Source organism: Sceloporus undulatus, chromosome 3 (assembly GCF_019175285.1).
Source record: "Sceloporus undulatus isolate JIND9_A2432 ecotype Alabama chromosome 3, SceUnd_v1.1, whole genome shotgun sequence".
Lineage (NCBI taxonomy): Eukaryota > Metazoa > Chordata > Lepidosauria > Squamata > Phrynosomatidae > Sceloporus > Sceloporus undulatus.
The window spans coordinates 259,082,063-259,099,405 of NC_056524.1; the positions used below are offsets into that span (position 1 = coordinate 259,082,063).

Genomic DNA, 17,343 nt, shown 5'->3' on the forward strand with positions numbered 1-17,343 from the left:
CCACCACCACTCTCTTTGTGTCGTGTGTTTTTAGATTGTAAGCCTGAGGGCAGGGAACCGTCCAATTAAAAAGATTATATGTACAGTGCTGTGTAAATTTACAGCGCTTTATAAATAAAGGTTAATAATAATAATAATAATAATAATAATAATAATAATAATAATAATAATAATAATGTCACCCAGTGGGTTTACATGGCTAAGGCAAGATTTGAACCCTGGTCTCCAGAGTCCTAGTCCAACACTCAAGCATAGATTAGAAATCTGGATCAGAATATGCATGGATTTCCATGGAAGAGAAATACAAAGTGTCACAATGTGCTATGAAATGAGAATGGAGAGAGAATTACAAGTGAGATCTGGAGAAATGTGGCACCTGAAGCAGAGACTGGGGATCTATTGAGAGCTCACAAATGTTAATTCACTGCTAGTGGAACTTTTTAGAATTATAAAGGGAATCAGTTTTGACAGCTTGGTGGGGAGAGGAAAAAAATGTGTATGCAACATGGGTTGTTGCATCACCTGGAACAATGCTTGAATTAAGAAGTTTACAAGACCTCCTTACACAAGATGCACATATACAATCACTTCCACAACTGGCCAGTAAAAATTCAACAGTAAAAATTCATCCAGTTCAGAGAAGCGTTCCCAGGCATTGCATGACTATTATTTGTTACTTGATGTTTTTAATTGTTGTGTGTTTTACTTTATTGTACCCTTTCCTGTATTGTTATGTATTATTTATATGTATTATGCTATTATTTCTTAGATTGTACGCCATGGGCAGGTTTATTTTATCTGTTTTATTGTTTGTATGTACAGCGCTGTGTTAATCTACAGTGCTATATAAAATAATAATAATAATAATAATAATAATAATAATAATAATAATAATAATAATAATAATAATAATAATAATAGGTTTCCACCTATAGTGATTTTTGCCATGCTGGGCAAAAGACAGCATGGTATAGTGGAGTGGTTCACAAACTTATATTTTCCAGGTGTTTTGGACTTCAACTCCCAGAAGACCTGGCCAGATTGGTCAAAAGTCAGGAATGTTGTGAGATGAAATACAAAACACTTAGAGGACCAAAGTTTGGAAACTGAAGTGGGCCCTTCATTTACACTAATATTTGGTTCCAGGGCCCCCCTGGGGATAGCAAAATCCATGAATGATCGGGTCCTATTGGATACAATGATATAGTAAAATATTGTTCCTTATATAAAATGGCAAAATCAATGTTTACTTTTTGGAATTTATTTTGACTATTTTCAAGCCATGAATGGTTGAATCTGTGGTTAAAGAATCAATGGAAATAGAAGGCTGACTGTACTGGTACACTGTTTTGAGTGTTGGACTAGGAATCAAGGAGATCAGGGTTCAAAGCATGACTCAGATGTGGAAACCCATTGGGTGACTTTGAACAAATCAAACACTCTTACCCTTAGTGGAAGGTAATGGCAAACCTCCTCTGAATAAATCTTGCCATGAAACCCTATGATAGCATAACTAAAAGTCAGGGTCACCTCAAAGACACATAACAACAAACAGCTATGGATGAAAGGGACAGACTGAATCTTGGGAATATGGCATGCATTGTTGGGCATAGCTTTTTTTTAATGTTTATAGATTGCTTGGAAGGGGGATTGCACTGTAGACGAAAATTGATTGGGATGGAAACTGCTGGAAACTTTTGCCCAATATACATTTTCTTCAAATGTCACAAGTGTCAAAATGTGTTTAAGTGAAGGAACCAAGCTAAATTCTTTGTAGAGAAGGAGTGCAAGCCATGAGAAGATGCTTTTTCTTATTCCTTCTCTTTCAACCACTGAAGCTTAAAACACCCCAAGCCCCCAGAGCAGAGTTCTAGCTGTCAGACGCAAACAGGGAATGTTCCAAAATGTCAGGCACAGCAAATCAATCCTGTTAAATCTTCGAGGAGCATTAACATTACTTCTAAACCAAATGTTTCAATTTCAACACTTCACAGTAATGGTTTCTAAGAGGGAAATAACTTTCTGGCAAGTAAGGAATTGATTAATCATGGTTTTGAGGTTAACCATTCTAAAATTCAGGCCTCTAGTAATTGTGAATATATATATATATATATATATATATATATATATAAAATTTAGCATCTGGAATTTGACTTTTGAGTATCAGCAGTTGTCATACATATCAGCCAAATTTTATTAGGAATTCTTCAGACATGCCACTGACTGGACTATTTCAAACTTAGATTGTAAATATCTCCTTCTGCTGCTCTTGGTCCTCCTCTTTCTTCAAAGAACAGCATACATTCATTTGCCACTATACCATACTGAACAGATGCCCTTGTGGCCCAATGCAAAAAGATTACTTGATACAGTGAGGTCAGTGGCATAGGTTCCATAGCCCTTCCTTCCCAAAAAGGACAATAGCTCTGAATTCTTCAGAGTGAAACCTATGATTCTTTCTAGAAAGGGCTTCTGCCTTTACTGCTTACTAAAAGCCAAGGAATGTGATGGGATTATGATAGATAGTTTGTCAAGTGGAAATTGTTCACTCAGGTGTATTATGCATACTGGGATATGAAGCAACAGTGAAACCTAAGTAACTTAGGTTGGCTATGTGCATTTGCATGAATACATTACCTGTGCACTCTGTCTGCGGTTAGAAGGTTCTGATAGATTGTGCTGCATTGATCACTAATTCTATTCACTGCCAATGTTCTGGCTTCATTACAAGGCAACAGTATTGTTCTTTCAGCCCTATTGGATATTATAGTTTATGTTGTGTGGATGCTATTGCAAATCATGTATCTGTTGTTACTTACTGTTTGCACCGTGCCCCAGTCTACATGGTAGTTTGCAGAAATTCATGCCTTAAATTTTTTTTTAAAATGCTCTGCTCCTCACAAATATGCTGACATTGTTGAGATAGCAATTTTTAAAAAAAAGAGAAAGAAAAGGAAATATAATGATCAGATCTAGACTAGGTTATGTGTATGTGCCTTCAAGTTACTTTTGGCAACCTCATGAGTTTCTTAGACAAGGAATACCACACCCTCTTATCTTTCACAGGTGATAACTGGATGTATGTGGCCAAGCAACACTGGAGTCTGATGAAGCTGGAAAACATTATTAATGAGGAAAAGTAAAGATGGTTTTGACAGGTCCTTCCTCTAAAATATAACATACAGCTCCTGGTATTCATTGGTGGTCTCCCATCCAAATATAAATCAAGGCTGACACTGCTTAGCTTCCAAGCTCAAACAGGATTTTGTATTTTTAGGGTATTTAAGCTCTTAATGCACAAAATCAGTGAGATTTCAGTAAGTGCATAGTGTTGGAATCTAAGCAAATTATGACTAAATGATGTACCATGGGTTTCAATGAGATTAAAATATGGAAAGTTTAGCCAGAATCCAATCCAAATGTAGAAAGCTATAACTGTGAACGCATCAGGATGAGATTTGATATCACGTTTGCATAGCATGTATCTTCATGTGTAGACTTTGTGTTGAATGGCAACATTGCACAGCTGGATATGGAATGGAATGGTCATAGGAGTGTGAATATGAAAGCACAATGATACAGTGTACACAACTTTATTTCCATGCCTTGAACTGTACATGGGCCTTGTGAACCAAATAAAAATATCCAACGACCCTGGGGGAGAATTTACATATATGTAGACAGAATGGCATAGTGATTTGAGTGTTGGACCACTCTGGAGACCAGGGCTCAATTCCCTGCTCAGCCATGAAACCCACTGGATGCCCTTGGGCAAGTCAAATGCTCTCAGCCTCAGGGGAATGCAATGGTGAATGAATAAATCTTAGAAACTCTGTAATAGGTTGATATTAGGGTCGTCTTAAGTCAGAAATGACTCAAAGACACACATCAACAATAACAACAAAGGATACCAACAGATGGCCTAAATACCTGGAATGCACCAAATCTAATGTTGGAATCTAAGCAGGGTCAGCCTTGGTTAGCACTAGATGGAGGAACCAGGTGCTGTTGGCTACATTTGAAGGATGGTGATGACAAATGATCCCTGATTATTCCTGGCTTACAAAAAGCTCATTTTGGAGTCACCATAAGTCAACAGACAACTTGAAGGTACATATATACAATAGCAACAGGATTCTAGCCTAGTGGAATAAGGATCTGATAGGATGAGGTCTGCCCCTTGTGCTTATGAATCCATACAGAATGTCTTGGCCAAGGCTGTTGCATAATATTTTCCCCTCAAGTCAAGGTGCATAGTATCCCACCAAGCAATTTTGTATGAACTAGAAAACTCCACAAGTACCTCTCCCTATCTGCTGCAGGAGAAATAAGTATTTTTCTACCATTTCTTGACACTCCAAATGTCCTGCCTGAGGTGGCTGCCTTGCCCTCCTAAAGGCTAGGGCCAGCCCTGTCAAATGGTCACTTTTCCATTAGCATCAGACGTTTTCTCCCCAGTTGGCAACTTTTAAAGGGATGTTGAAAATAACAATGATTTTATTATTGAAAATAGCCTGGATCATCAATAATTAAATCATCTTTCTTTTCTTTATTTTATTTTTTTAAAATTATTTATTAAAAAGAAAAAAATAGATAATTGTATTACACAAAAAAATATGTCAAACACGTATCTTTCTTTTCAACGTCCTGAGACTTTGTCTCTTTTTGACATCACATCTATTGGATGCTACCTGTTCTCTTTTCTTCATGGGGAGGGGAGACACTTTTGTGTAAAAAAAAAAAAACACAATGCTTTTTTTAATTATTATTTCTGCTACTGATCAAGAATGAGAGAACTGAATGTTTGATATTTCCTTAACCTTCACCATCTTGAGCTCGTGCTGCTGATGCTATCTACTTGTTTAGTGCATTAGGCTCATTTTCCTGAGTACATAATAACCTTTTCATACTATGAAAACAACATAGTTTAAACATACCCAACAGCATTTCACAAATGAAAACTGGGTCACACATGACACTGCAATAACAGAGTCTGGTTAGAATGGAGAAAGTTAAGGATAAGGAAGAATGCACAAGTTAGGAGAGGCCAAAGCAGCTTGCTTTTGCCCGAGTCTCCTGGGAAGGACAAGATTCTGCCTTCTTCTGATCTGAGTGTAAACCACTTTTAAATCACTCTGTAATAACTGACAGTGAAGGAGAGAGAGAGAGGAGAGGAGGAGAGAGAAACTGAATTTTTTTAAAACCAACTCAAAATGGCACAGTATTAATCAGGACTGTCCTTGCTTAGTCAGGACAGCTGGAGGGTATGTGTGAATTACTTCTTAGTTATATTATATAATAGTAATTGCAGAGGTTATGCACAGAGAAGCTAGCAGATAGTAATTTCTGTTTAGTACTGTTAATCTCAGGAGATCAGTGCTAAGTACTGATACATTTTTTTTAAATCTGTCTGTTGGAAAGGGAAAATGCAGTTCTTGTTCATGCTGTGATGAATATTTTTTTCTCTATTTCATAGCTTTTAATTGTCATATATATAAAATTACTCGCAAGTAAATTAGTCATTGCAAGTCTTGAAATTGTTTGCTACATTAAAATGAAATCAGTATGGATTTTTCTCCCCTCCAGCAAAAGAATACCCCAAATGTAGAAGCATACTCACTAAGCCAGCTGTCATAACAGAACGCATTTTTAAGAGAGACAAAAAGAGAAATGTAGCTCTCCCCCTCCCTTCCCTGTATTTGGAGTGTAAAATAGATCACTAAAATGAAGTCTAATCATCAGCACAAACTTTAAAACAATTTAAGTTCTTGTGAACCTTTCAACAAACCTGAACAAAGTATTTGAAGAAAGAAATCAATGAGAGGTCTTAAAGGTTTCTCTTTTTCCTCCTCACAGACTTCAAGTTCTCTTTCTGAAGTTCTTTTCCCTGTACAGCCAACTGTATCCACGGAGCTGGATTCTTCCTTTAGCCTCCATGAATCCATTGCCAAGGTAAATAAAATTAAGATATTTCAGTGAAGGTGTATTTATATTGGAAAATTAGACAAGTTTGATACCACTCTTTCATATTGAATCCTGGGATTTGTAGTTTTTTGTGATATAACTTGAATTTTCTGCTCAAGAATTCAAGTGTAATACTGCCATTCAAAGGAATGCATCAGAAAATTCTAAGTATTTCATGAAACCACATATTCCAAGATTCCATGGGATGAAGCCGTGCCAGTTAATGTGATATCACAATGTCTTAACTATGTAATGTGGATGTACCCTCAATTCTGCAAGTATTTCTTTTATGTTAACTAATAATAAATTAATTTTGAAGATGCTTGAAAATAATTGTATATGGCAGCTTGGTTGATAATTTAAATGCATGAAGAATGCAATTTTATGCATGTCTTTGTAGGAGAAAATTCTACTTAACTCAATGGGGATTCTTTCCTTGAAAGTGAGCATACGATTGTGGCCCAGTGTCTCATCTGGTGTCTTCAGGGTAGTCAGGTATCATTTCTGTATACATTATCTGTCCTCATACTTTCTCTTGACCATTAAACGATGGTATAATCTGAGTAAAGCTTCTACCCTTTTCAGATTTCACTTAATGCCATCTCAAGATGTAGATAGGAAAATCTATCTATCTATCTATCTATCTATCTATCTATCTATCTATCTATTGCAGTCTGCTGTAATGCATCTTCAAAGATGGGGAAAATGAGCGCTAAGGGAAAAATATTAAATTATTATTAAATTATTTCCTTGAATGTTGCATGGCAGCAGGCCTTGATCAAATGTTCCCCCACCCACCCAAAAATACTTTCATATGAAAATAGTCAGCCAGAAAGTGACTACATTTGTATTAGACTTTGCCATGGCAAGAAGAATTGTGTGGACACTCATATGCGTTGTGACACATTACTTGGTTAAATGATTTTTATGGGATGTGAATTCATCATTTTAACTGAATTAATTACATACTGCTTATCTTGTTGCATTGAAATTTTAATTATATACAAATTTATAGGGACATATTATAGCCTCTGGCAGAAAGTATATTTGTAATGAACTATGTGTAAAGCAAGATGAATTTGGTGTAGCCCAGCAGACTTATGGGCTTTGGGGTTTGCCTTTTTATATTGCAGATTGAACTTTGGATACCAAAAGGAAGTACTTCTCAAAATGCAACATATAATTTACTTACATGTAAGGAAAAGCCTGCTGCCTACAGTCTCTCCAGAAAACCCAAAATATTCCATTCATTCTCAGATCTGTTGTTATAGCTTATCTTCTAATAGGTAAACAAATTTCCTTGAGCTTCTATCTTCAAGACAGTATTTGCATAATTGATGAGAGTTTTCATCAAATAGTGGAGCAAAAGGAGTAAAAAAATGTTTGCTGCATAACTACCTCCTGGGGCCCTTTCTCACTACTTAATTACAGCATTATGCTTCTACTTTTAACTGCTATGGTTGCATCTTATGGATTGCTGGGGTTTGTACTTAGTGAGGTACTAGGACTCTCTGACTAATAATTCTAAATATGTCATAAAACTACAAACCCCAGGATTTCATAAGCTTGAAACATGGCAATTAAAGTAAAATTGTAATGCTATAATTCCACAATATAATAGAGCACCAGAATCTAGTTACAAAGCAGAGCTATCATGTTGTCTGGCTATGCCTCCCTAGCCAGACACAGAATGATGGCATTATCTGCTGAGACCTCCAGAGTTCCCTGCAAGATTTCTGTGATGATTTCATTGGTTTTGATTTGGTTATGGAGATATAGTCAGATGCTTCTCTGATCCTGTCCACTTTCCAATAATCATTGAATGATTATAGGGAGCAGCTGCAGTGACTAAATAGAGAGTTGGAAGTTGAGAGAAAAGAGAGAACACAGTTCTACCTATAGAACTATTATGTTAAATTATGCCATGCAAGATCATACACACTGGGCCCCCTTCAAGAAATAGACTATAGTGGTGAAAGGGAATTGTTGTTGGATTTACAGTGTTATATTTAGATTTCCTATCTGCAGGGGTATGGCTCTATAGGCCCCCATGGATGGGAAAAATTGAGAAGCTCAAGCCCACTTTAGTCAATGGGTGGCAGCATGTGTGTGTCTACACTAGTGTGGCTGCATGCATGTGCCATCATTGACTAATTTGGGGAAGGGCGATCTGTGGGAGCTCTAATCAGTTATCCTGCTGATACTAGCCCATTGTTTTCATATTTCATTTTTTTCTCCAAAACTGGAACTCAAGTTGGCTCACAATTTTAAAGAACAGTACAATTAAAAACATACAAAAAGAAAGCATTAAAATAGAATTAAGCTATTGAAAAGATAAAAAGACCTCTTTAAAACATATCAGTTAAAACAATACAGCATCCCCAATCCCATTCTTTAAAAGCTTCCTGTTTTAAAAGCCTATCTGAATAAAAAAAAAAGGTTTCAATTTGCCAACAGAAAGGCTACAAGGAGGGAGCCATTCTTCTGTACTCCTGGGGCAAACCTTTTCACCGCTGGAAGCAAAAAGGCATCAGTGCTTCTTAAGTCTTACTTTGTTGTTTTGTACCTTCGACTTGTTTCTGACTTATGGCCTTCCCCTGAGGCTAAGAGAATGTGACTTGCTCAAAGTCACCCAGTGGGTTTCTATGGCCCAGCGGTGAATCAAACCCTGGTCTCCAGAGTCGTAGCTCATCAGACCACTACACCATGCTGGCTCTCCTAAAGTGTGTCTACCACAAGTTAATATTATACTGGCACCACTGTACTCTGCTTGATATAGATGTCAAATATCTCAACATTCACTGGTGCCGCTATTTGTATCGGGATAAAAGTTCCTCTGGAAGGGAGATTTCTTCCCAATGAAATAGTAGTCTTGAAAGGGCAAAGTAATTTTGATGAGACTGCAGCAGAGAGAGACATGGTGGGCTTCTCTATCCTACCCTACCCTACCCTTCTCTACCCTTCCACAGAGCCTATCCTGCTTCTCCATCAGCCATTGTGCAGCCAGTTTGATTCAATAAAGCCTGGTTTGTGAAATGCAAAAACACATGCAACGTTACCTGTAGTTTGATCACAACATATATTGAAAAAAACACAATTTCATTTGTAAATTATATTTACAATATCAATTGTATGTGGATGTGTTTGGAGTGTCTCTATTGTTCTTATTAGCACTATTATACTACAGTTTTAACAACTTTAGGAATCCAAATTGCCTAGTGCACATTTCCCTCTTTATTTCTGACTGATTTAAGTTGCATAGCTTACTTGATGCTTTCCTACATCTTTCTTCAAAAACCTAAATGGACAAGGTTATGAAGATGTGGGAACTGATTAAAAAGAAACAATTTTTTTGAAGCAGTCTAATATATTTACCTAGTGTTGTTAAAGTTGCACCAGACATTCTGTAGAACCATCTATATGATCCAAATTCTAAAAATACCATCTGTATACCATATGCCCATTGATCTTCAGTACAATCCCCTAGAGGAAGAGAGAGCTCAATAAAGTTTTATTTACTTTAAATGGAGTGTAGGGGAGAAGAAAGTGTAATTTAATTTCACCTGTAATGGAAGTGTCTGAGATGGTATACAAAAGGGAATTGCAACTACTCACAGAAGTACACAATTTAACTGATGAGTTCCCTGGTTAAGTGTGAATATTAACACATCACTTTTCTACAGTCAAGCTATGAATGGTGTTAGTATTATTTTGTTGCAAGATTATGTTACATCATTTATGAAATGGCATTTCTGCCTGTATGGATTTTGTATATAATCCCCCATGAAAGTGCCATACCTCATTACCAAACCGTATATGCTTTGTATAAACATCAGACTGACAAGGAAGGATTGACAAGGAAGGGGAGCCTATACCAACTACCAAGGCTGGAAACGGGGCTCAACTGTCTGGCATATCATTTTATCTTTGGAGAAGAACAAATCCAAGTGCCATATTTTTAAATCCAGAGAAAACAAGAAATGCAGACACCAGTATCAACAAACCAACCTGTGAATAATTTAAAATACAGCAAAATGGCTTCAAATTACATACCAAACATTCTGGGATTCCTTTGTTGTATGGACAGTTTCCCACTCTTTCTGTTCTCAATTCTATGGACCCTGGTGACTGAGGTGATCAGAGGCACACTACATAAAACCCACCTCAAGCAGAGGCATCACTAGGAGGGTGCAGGGTGTGTTAGCTGCATCAGGTGACACCCTAAGGAAGGGTGACACCACTGCTCCCCAAACACCTGCCTTTGGTCAGAAACAGGCTGTGTGGCATTCACCTGCATCCTTTTAAAATTCTGGAGCTCAGCAGAAGGAATGGTATGAGTGGGGCGAGCATCAGAAGGAGGAGAAAGGAAAGGCCTTAAGGTTTCTCTCTTTTTAAAAAAAAAACAACTTCCTTTATTTTTTTAAAATGTTCTTCAAAACAGTACATCTTACCAAATTTTCGCTTTAACCACATGAAACTATGTACATACAAATACATTTAGGCTGTGAGCATAATAATGTAATTTAAAGGTATAATTTTAATTTTGTTAGCTGTTTATAGTACGTTGCCATTACATCCAGCAATAAACAGGAATTATGATTTATAAGTAACATTAGTGTCAAAAGCATTGCTAAGGATTCTGTGCTGTGTGGTATTGGAGGCGGTTGATGGGAGGGGGGGTTGACACTATGAGTTCCTGCACTGAGTGATGCCAACCTTACTGCCAATAACCTCAGGTCTCTTTAGAGGAGAGACCCTTATCCTTGGGATCCTGCAAGATCTCTAGCATCTATTGCTGTGCAAAAAACTTGGCAACCCTAGTTGTGTTGACAGGGGAGTCTGAATTTGTTCTTCAGCTGGGTTTCAATCTGCTTTCAGTGCTCCTATCATTCCTGGATGTATCCAACCAAAGACCCTTAGGACTGGACAGGGCCTGGAGACACTGGAAAGTAACTGCTAGCCATCCTCTGCCAGTCTTAGTTCCTCAACATTAAGCAATGTTGTGTCGTAATTGATTTATATTCTAGGACAGGGGTAATAATCATAAAACCTGAAGGCTGCACACAGCCCCTGAAGGCCTCCTTTGAGACTCCCAGACTGATTCCATTTTAGAAAGAATGGGGAACCTGGAGAATAGCATTTAGCATTCAAATGCTCAATCCACTCCATCTTCCAGAACATTTTTAAGTAGGGAGTGGGGGAGAGGAAAGGAGGGGCAGAAATTTCTCCTTGCCCAGAGGTTCAGGCAATAGCAGATTGCTGTGGAGGGAAGTCGCAAATAAGACCAGGATCCAGAAATGGAGGAAAGGCCATAACTTTATTAAACAAACAGCAACAAGGTAGGGTTGGCCCAAAGTATGAGGTCTGGATCTGGAACATCGATCAACACCCCGGCTGTTCGATGAACCAAAATGCCTGGTCACGGCCAGGCTTCAGGATGGCATAGGGGCTATGTAAATTGCCATCTCACAGACATGCAACTGGCCAATCCATGTTCTCAGTAAGCCCCAGTCACTGGGAGGCTCTGCCACAATGTGGCTCCCGCAATGGCCACAGCATATGCCATCAGCGTTTCCAGGTCCCAAAGGACTCCTGATCCAGTGCTACGTAGCCGTAGAAACCATGCCCACCAGACCCATGACCTATGCTACCACCACAAAAGGCCGTTCCAAGCAGGAACACCTTCCTCCAACCCTACACCCGAACAAACTAAAGTCCAACACAAGACTCCAAGTGCCGGCTAACATAGCCAGCAAAGGCCCTAGACTTCCACCTGCCCAGTTTTTTGATGCATTCAACAGGCAGTCCAGATTGAGACACAGAAGTTGGGGGAGAGATTGGTTTATTGATTTTGAAAAGGTAGTTGAGAGACTAAAGCTCCCAAAGAATGGGAAAAGGACTACCATTCATGTGGAGGACATAAGTAGATTGTGATTTACACTCCTTTTAACTTAGATTTTTACAAAGTACTGAATGTTCCCCACACCCATGAAAATCAAGCCATTTCTACAAGCATCTTGCAATTTGTAGTTTGTTGAGGCACTCTAGCTCTCTGGTTGAGAATTCTAAATATCCTTTCATAAACTGCAGATTCCAAGATCCCATAGGTTGTTTTAAAAATGTTAAAGTGAAATCACAGTACTTTAATTCTGTGGTGATCAAGGGATGTTAGCAGTCAAAATGGCAACACTTCATTTCTACCCACTCAACCCTGAGTTGGCCAGCCACTGGAGTTCCTGGTATGGTACTGCATCTCCTTTCCACCACACAAGGATGTTGTTCTTATTCCCAGGCACTAAATTCTTCACCAGACCTTTGCATGGGTTGATGTTTATGTTACTATCAAGAGTGATACACTGTAGGATGGTTTTCCAGATGTGGTTTAAGTGTTGATGAAAATGTAAAGAGCTGTTTTATACTAATGGCCTTTACTCACCACATGATTATAGTGCTGTGTCTTCACTTCGAGTACTATTTGGGAGAAATGTGGGCTATAAATCAAATCAAATAAATATATGTATATATAAATAAATTTACACTTTACTTGCCATGGCACCATCTCACAAAATTCCTAGGGCTTGTCTGGTGAGGCACTAGAACTCTCTGGCTGAGATTCTGAAATCTCTCTCCCTTAATGACAAATCCCTATGATTTGATAGCAGAGAACTATGACAGTTAAAGGGAACCATAATGATATAATACTGTAGTGTGAACAGGCCACACATGTTTTGTATGTGGTCCTTAAAAGAGCTCTAGGGGCAGAAAAATGCCCCCTAGACTCCCACAGGTTGCTCACAACTGGCTTTTCAGGATTTCATGAATTAGGTACCCTCCAAATTTTCACAGATGAGAATTGTGACACACATGGCCAAGCAACATCAGGATGTCATTAGAATGGTAAATGCTGTTAATGACAACAACAACAAAAAACACACAAGCTAGGAAAGGCTACAGCAGTTTGCTGTTGCCTGAGCTTACTAGGAATGCCAAGATTGTGTCTCTTTTTCTCCTTTCCTCCATACTGACTTAATTCAATACAAACTATGTTTGCACTATACCATTTGAAGAAAGCTGTGGACAACAGGAGAAACTGTGATGAAAACAGATAAACTGGGGCATTTTAAAAACATCTTGAAAAGTGGGATGACAGATGCTTAATCTGGAATATCCCTGCCAAATTGGGGCAGTTGGAAGATAGGGAGTTAAAGGATTTTACTCAGAACAGTGGGAGTCTCTTCATTTGCAGTGAAGCTGAACATGACTTGGGGACACCTTGTGCTTTTAATACTGTTAACTCTTCTTGTTTTCATTGTGTGAGCTTAGTTTTAGCCTTGTTTGAAAAACACTCTTAGGCAGGTAGTGTAACATCTAAATTATTTCCCCCCCCCCTATGGAGCAAACTAACAAACAAAAGTCCCCACACAACCCTCCATTTTTGTGACATATTAAACATCTGAAGAAAACATAACAGCACCTCTACCTTTGTAATGTAGAGAAAAGGCTCCAGCGTCTAGTAAATGCAGGCTTTCAAATTGCCATCAAAGTGGGCTCTGTCCTTGAGTTGATGAGGCTTTAAAGTGTTGCTTTTCTTCTAGCATGCAACATTCACAGATGCCTATTTCCGCTCCCATCATTCATAAATGCATAATTAAAGCCAACAAAGGAAATCATTTGCTGAAAGTGAAGTTTTATCCTAGCAATATGTATTTTTCCAGCCCAGTGAGATTTAGTCTACTATTATTCATTGTACTTCTCTGTCACCCACACATATGCTCTCTTCCTTTTCTCTCTTTCACTCACTCACTCACTCTCTCTCTCACACACACACTGTTAAAACTTTTGCCTTCCAAAGTTACATACCTTTACTACAATTGTGAGCTCATTAAAACACAAAATTGTACTGACATCAGGCAAATCCCTTCAAGGCAATGGTCAAGTCATGAAATCATAATCAGGGTAAATCTTCAGATGCAACCCTCTTGTGTAGTATGCTTCACCTCTTCAAAAATATAAAGAGTAACTGTTTGGAAGAGTGCCACATACAGAGAGCAATACTATCCTATTTTCTGTTTGGCCTGAATGAGTATTTGTTACTTTTAGTCAATCTGGTTTTAAAAATAGATACAAAAAAGAAGAAATATATATCTAATAATCTACACAGAATTTATATTTTATCACACTTAAGATTTTACCATGCTTAAGGATCTGACTGATCCTATAAGATAGGTGAAGAAAAATAGTCCTCCAAATGATGCTGAACTGCAGCTCCCATCTCTCCTAGCTAACAAAGCCAATGAGAGAAGGATAGTGACTGTTATAGTTGTAGCTGGACATCAGTGATATCCGGAGAACCATACCTGCTTCAACATTGCTGAAAGGTGACAGCATAGGCAATGTACAATCCTAGCCTTCAGTGCAGTCTTTTTATGGTGTTCACTGGACCTACTTTTCCTATCCTTAACACACAGTCCCATAATGTTAACAGAGAAAAAATGCAGACTTAGGCGCATTACAGACGCGCCTAAAAGTACGTGCTCAGCACATACTAGGGTTAGAAAGGGGCGTCCCTTCCGGATGCCCCCAACCCTAGTACGTGCTCAGCACGTACAAAATGGCGGCATCCATTCTACACGGGGGCCGCCCTGACGACGTCACCACCGCGCCGCCTCCAAATAAGGTGGCACGGTTGTGATGTCGTTGCACCGCGTGAGGGTGCCTAGAGCGCCCTTTCTGTGGTGCGAGAAGGAGCTCCGAAACGGAGTTCCTTCTGGGGTTTGCATCACTGGGTGCAGCCTTTACATGGCTGCACCAGCAACGCAGAGGAGAAAGGGGCCGAGCGGCCCCTTTCTCCTCCTCCCCGCCGCCATCGGGTGTTCCAGACCGCGGGGAAGCGGCCTTTTGCCGCTTCCCCGCGGCCTGGAAAGTGGTGGATCGGGGCCTCGGAGGCTGCCGTTAAGGCAGCTAAGGCCCCGATACAGCGGGGAAAGGGCTGGATACAGGCCACTCCAAAGGGGCGGTCTGTAGCACGCCTCATTTTCCTTTGAAGCAAGAAGGAATAAAGGTTTGTGTGTGCTCTTCTGGCCACTGCCACCACTGCCACACTGCAGAGTCCAGTATTTTGCATGTTGAACATAGTAAGCTGGTTTCTGCCAGGTCAGGTTATTGATTCATTGAAGTCAATCTCATCTACACCAGGGATGGGAAACTATTGAGGGACCAGGAGCAATTTTCACTCTTATAATCTCATGGGGCTCTACTGACAATTTCATTTTTGGTCAGTGTTTGGTTTTGGTTTGTTTGTTTGTTTTAAAACAAGTGTGGGAGTCTTCTGGGTTACTAGGGACACAATTATCACATTTTGTGGCAATTTTGAGCTGCCTTTTGGCACTCTGGGGACAAGAAAATGGTCATGAATTGGACGATCCTACAGCCCACATGAAGCCCATGGGCAATACTCTCCCCACCCCTTATTTACATTGGCAGCAATCTCTAGGGTTTCAGTCTTATATTTTCCTATTTGTACTTGTTGGAAATTTCTACATGCTAAGTATGTATTTTATCCTTCCCTGTGGTTGGTAGTTGTTAACCAATGGAGGGACCCTAAATAACCTAAGAAGGGCATGTAAAAGAAGGGATGGTACAATGGGCAAAAAAATATAGGATATTACTTGGAATTAAGCAAATGGGAAAATGTATGGGAAAATGTAACAAAATATACAAAGTCACAAAATCTAAGGGAAGACTACTATAAAATGTAATACAGTTGGCTCTTGTTATCTGCTGGGGTTTGATTCCAGGAACCCTCGTGAATAACAAAATCTGTGGATACTCAAGTCCCATTAAATACAATGGCATAGCTAAATGGTGTCCCTTATATAAAATGGGAAAAATCAAGGTTTGATACTTGGAAATTATATTTTTTAAAAAACAATTTCAGGCCGTGGATGCTTGAATCTGTGGATAAAAAATCAGTGGATAAGGAAGGCCAACTATATTATTATCTGACACCAACAGACATTTGGAAAATATATAAAAACAACAGTAATGTGTGCTGGAAATGTAAAGAAGAAATAGGAAGATTTTATTATTGTTGGTGGTCCTGTAAAAAAAGTAAAGAATTATTGGCTAATGATAAATAACACAAGATAATGGTGAATAACACAAGTATGGGCGCAATATATGTGGCTTTCAGCTTATGCTGAAGCTGCGCTACAATAGAATGAATGGCACACATGCGCTGCTACACCCAAGCTCCATTATATTCAATGGGGCTCAAGCAAATGCGTTATTCGCCTTACGCAGGGGAGGTCCGGGTTCCTTTCCATCTTTGCATTTTTTTTATTGCATCTCTTATTTATTTTACTATAATAGTTATGTGCATACATTTTCCAGTTGAAGGAGTGAGAATGAATTATGACATGCTCAATGTGACCTATTGCTCAGCCTTGTTTGTTTGTTTATTTTCCTATTTTTAACCATAATGATTCTTAAAATGGTTATATGTCTCTCACAATGATCACTCCAGAAAACTAGCTGCTATAACTTTTATGATATCAATGTGCTTCCTGTTTCTTGTCCTCTAGAAGAGATCACTGAAGGGACAGTGATCTCTGTTTTTCAGAGTAATGTCCCTGATCCACCTAGTGTTTTTGGAAGCTTCTGCTACTTGCTACCACCATTGGCAATTTGTTTCTCACCCTCAATTTTTTTTATAATAATAATAATAATTTGTTTTGTTTATATACCTATTCCTAAAGAGATCATAGTGGTGAACAGCAAGTAAGCTAATTAGCAAGTAAGCTATTTGCCCCCAACAGTCTGGGTACTCATTTTAGCGGACCTCGGAAGGATGCAAGCCTGAGTGAGCTTGTGGCCCTTTTGCTGGTCTCTTGAACTCGCAACCTTGTGGTTTGAGTAAATGGCTGCAGTACAGGCATTTAACCACTGCGCCACCAGGGTTATTTATTTAATAGGCAATGGTGGCAATTTCAGATGGCAAGTAATTAAGCCATTCTGGTTAGCTACAGCCATAGGACAAAATTTATAGTGTCAAATCAATAGTACAGTGGATTGTAATGGAAATGGTTTCAACCTCTACACATTTGCACAACCATAGTTGGAACAGTGATTTTTCCAGATCACATCTCACATATCTCCTTGTAACAACCCAGTAGTAGAAATGTGGCTCAGAGCTGCTAATCTTCTCTTTCCATTGTTCTTCTTTTCAGTTCTTTTCCTTGTTGCTTTCTCCTCTTCCTGAATAAATATGCTAGTGGACATAGGAATCTCTGAAATGCAATACATGACATCAACACCACACTCTGCATTTTTCAAAAGCTCGTGTGGCATTCATCTGCCACCAAATGGAACAAAACAATG

At 38.9% G+C, this 17,343-nt stretch overlaps 1 protein-coding gene across 1 annotated transcript in view; it reads left to right on the plus strand.

Annotated features, from left to right (window-relative positions):
• The window catches only part of NAALADL2 (N-acetylated alpha-linked acidic dipeptidase like 2), a 767,772-nt gene that overhangs the window by 615,719 nt on the left and 134,710 nt on the right, over positions 1-17,343 (plus strand). Inside the window, exon 11 of the mRNA XM_042461028.1 lies at positions 5,857-5,952. Within this exon, the coding sequence (XP_042316962.1) occupies positions 5,857-5,952 (96 nt within the window). The remainder of the gene's footprint in view (positions 1-5,856; positions 5,953-17,343) is intronic.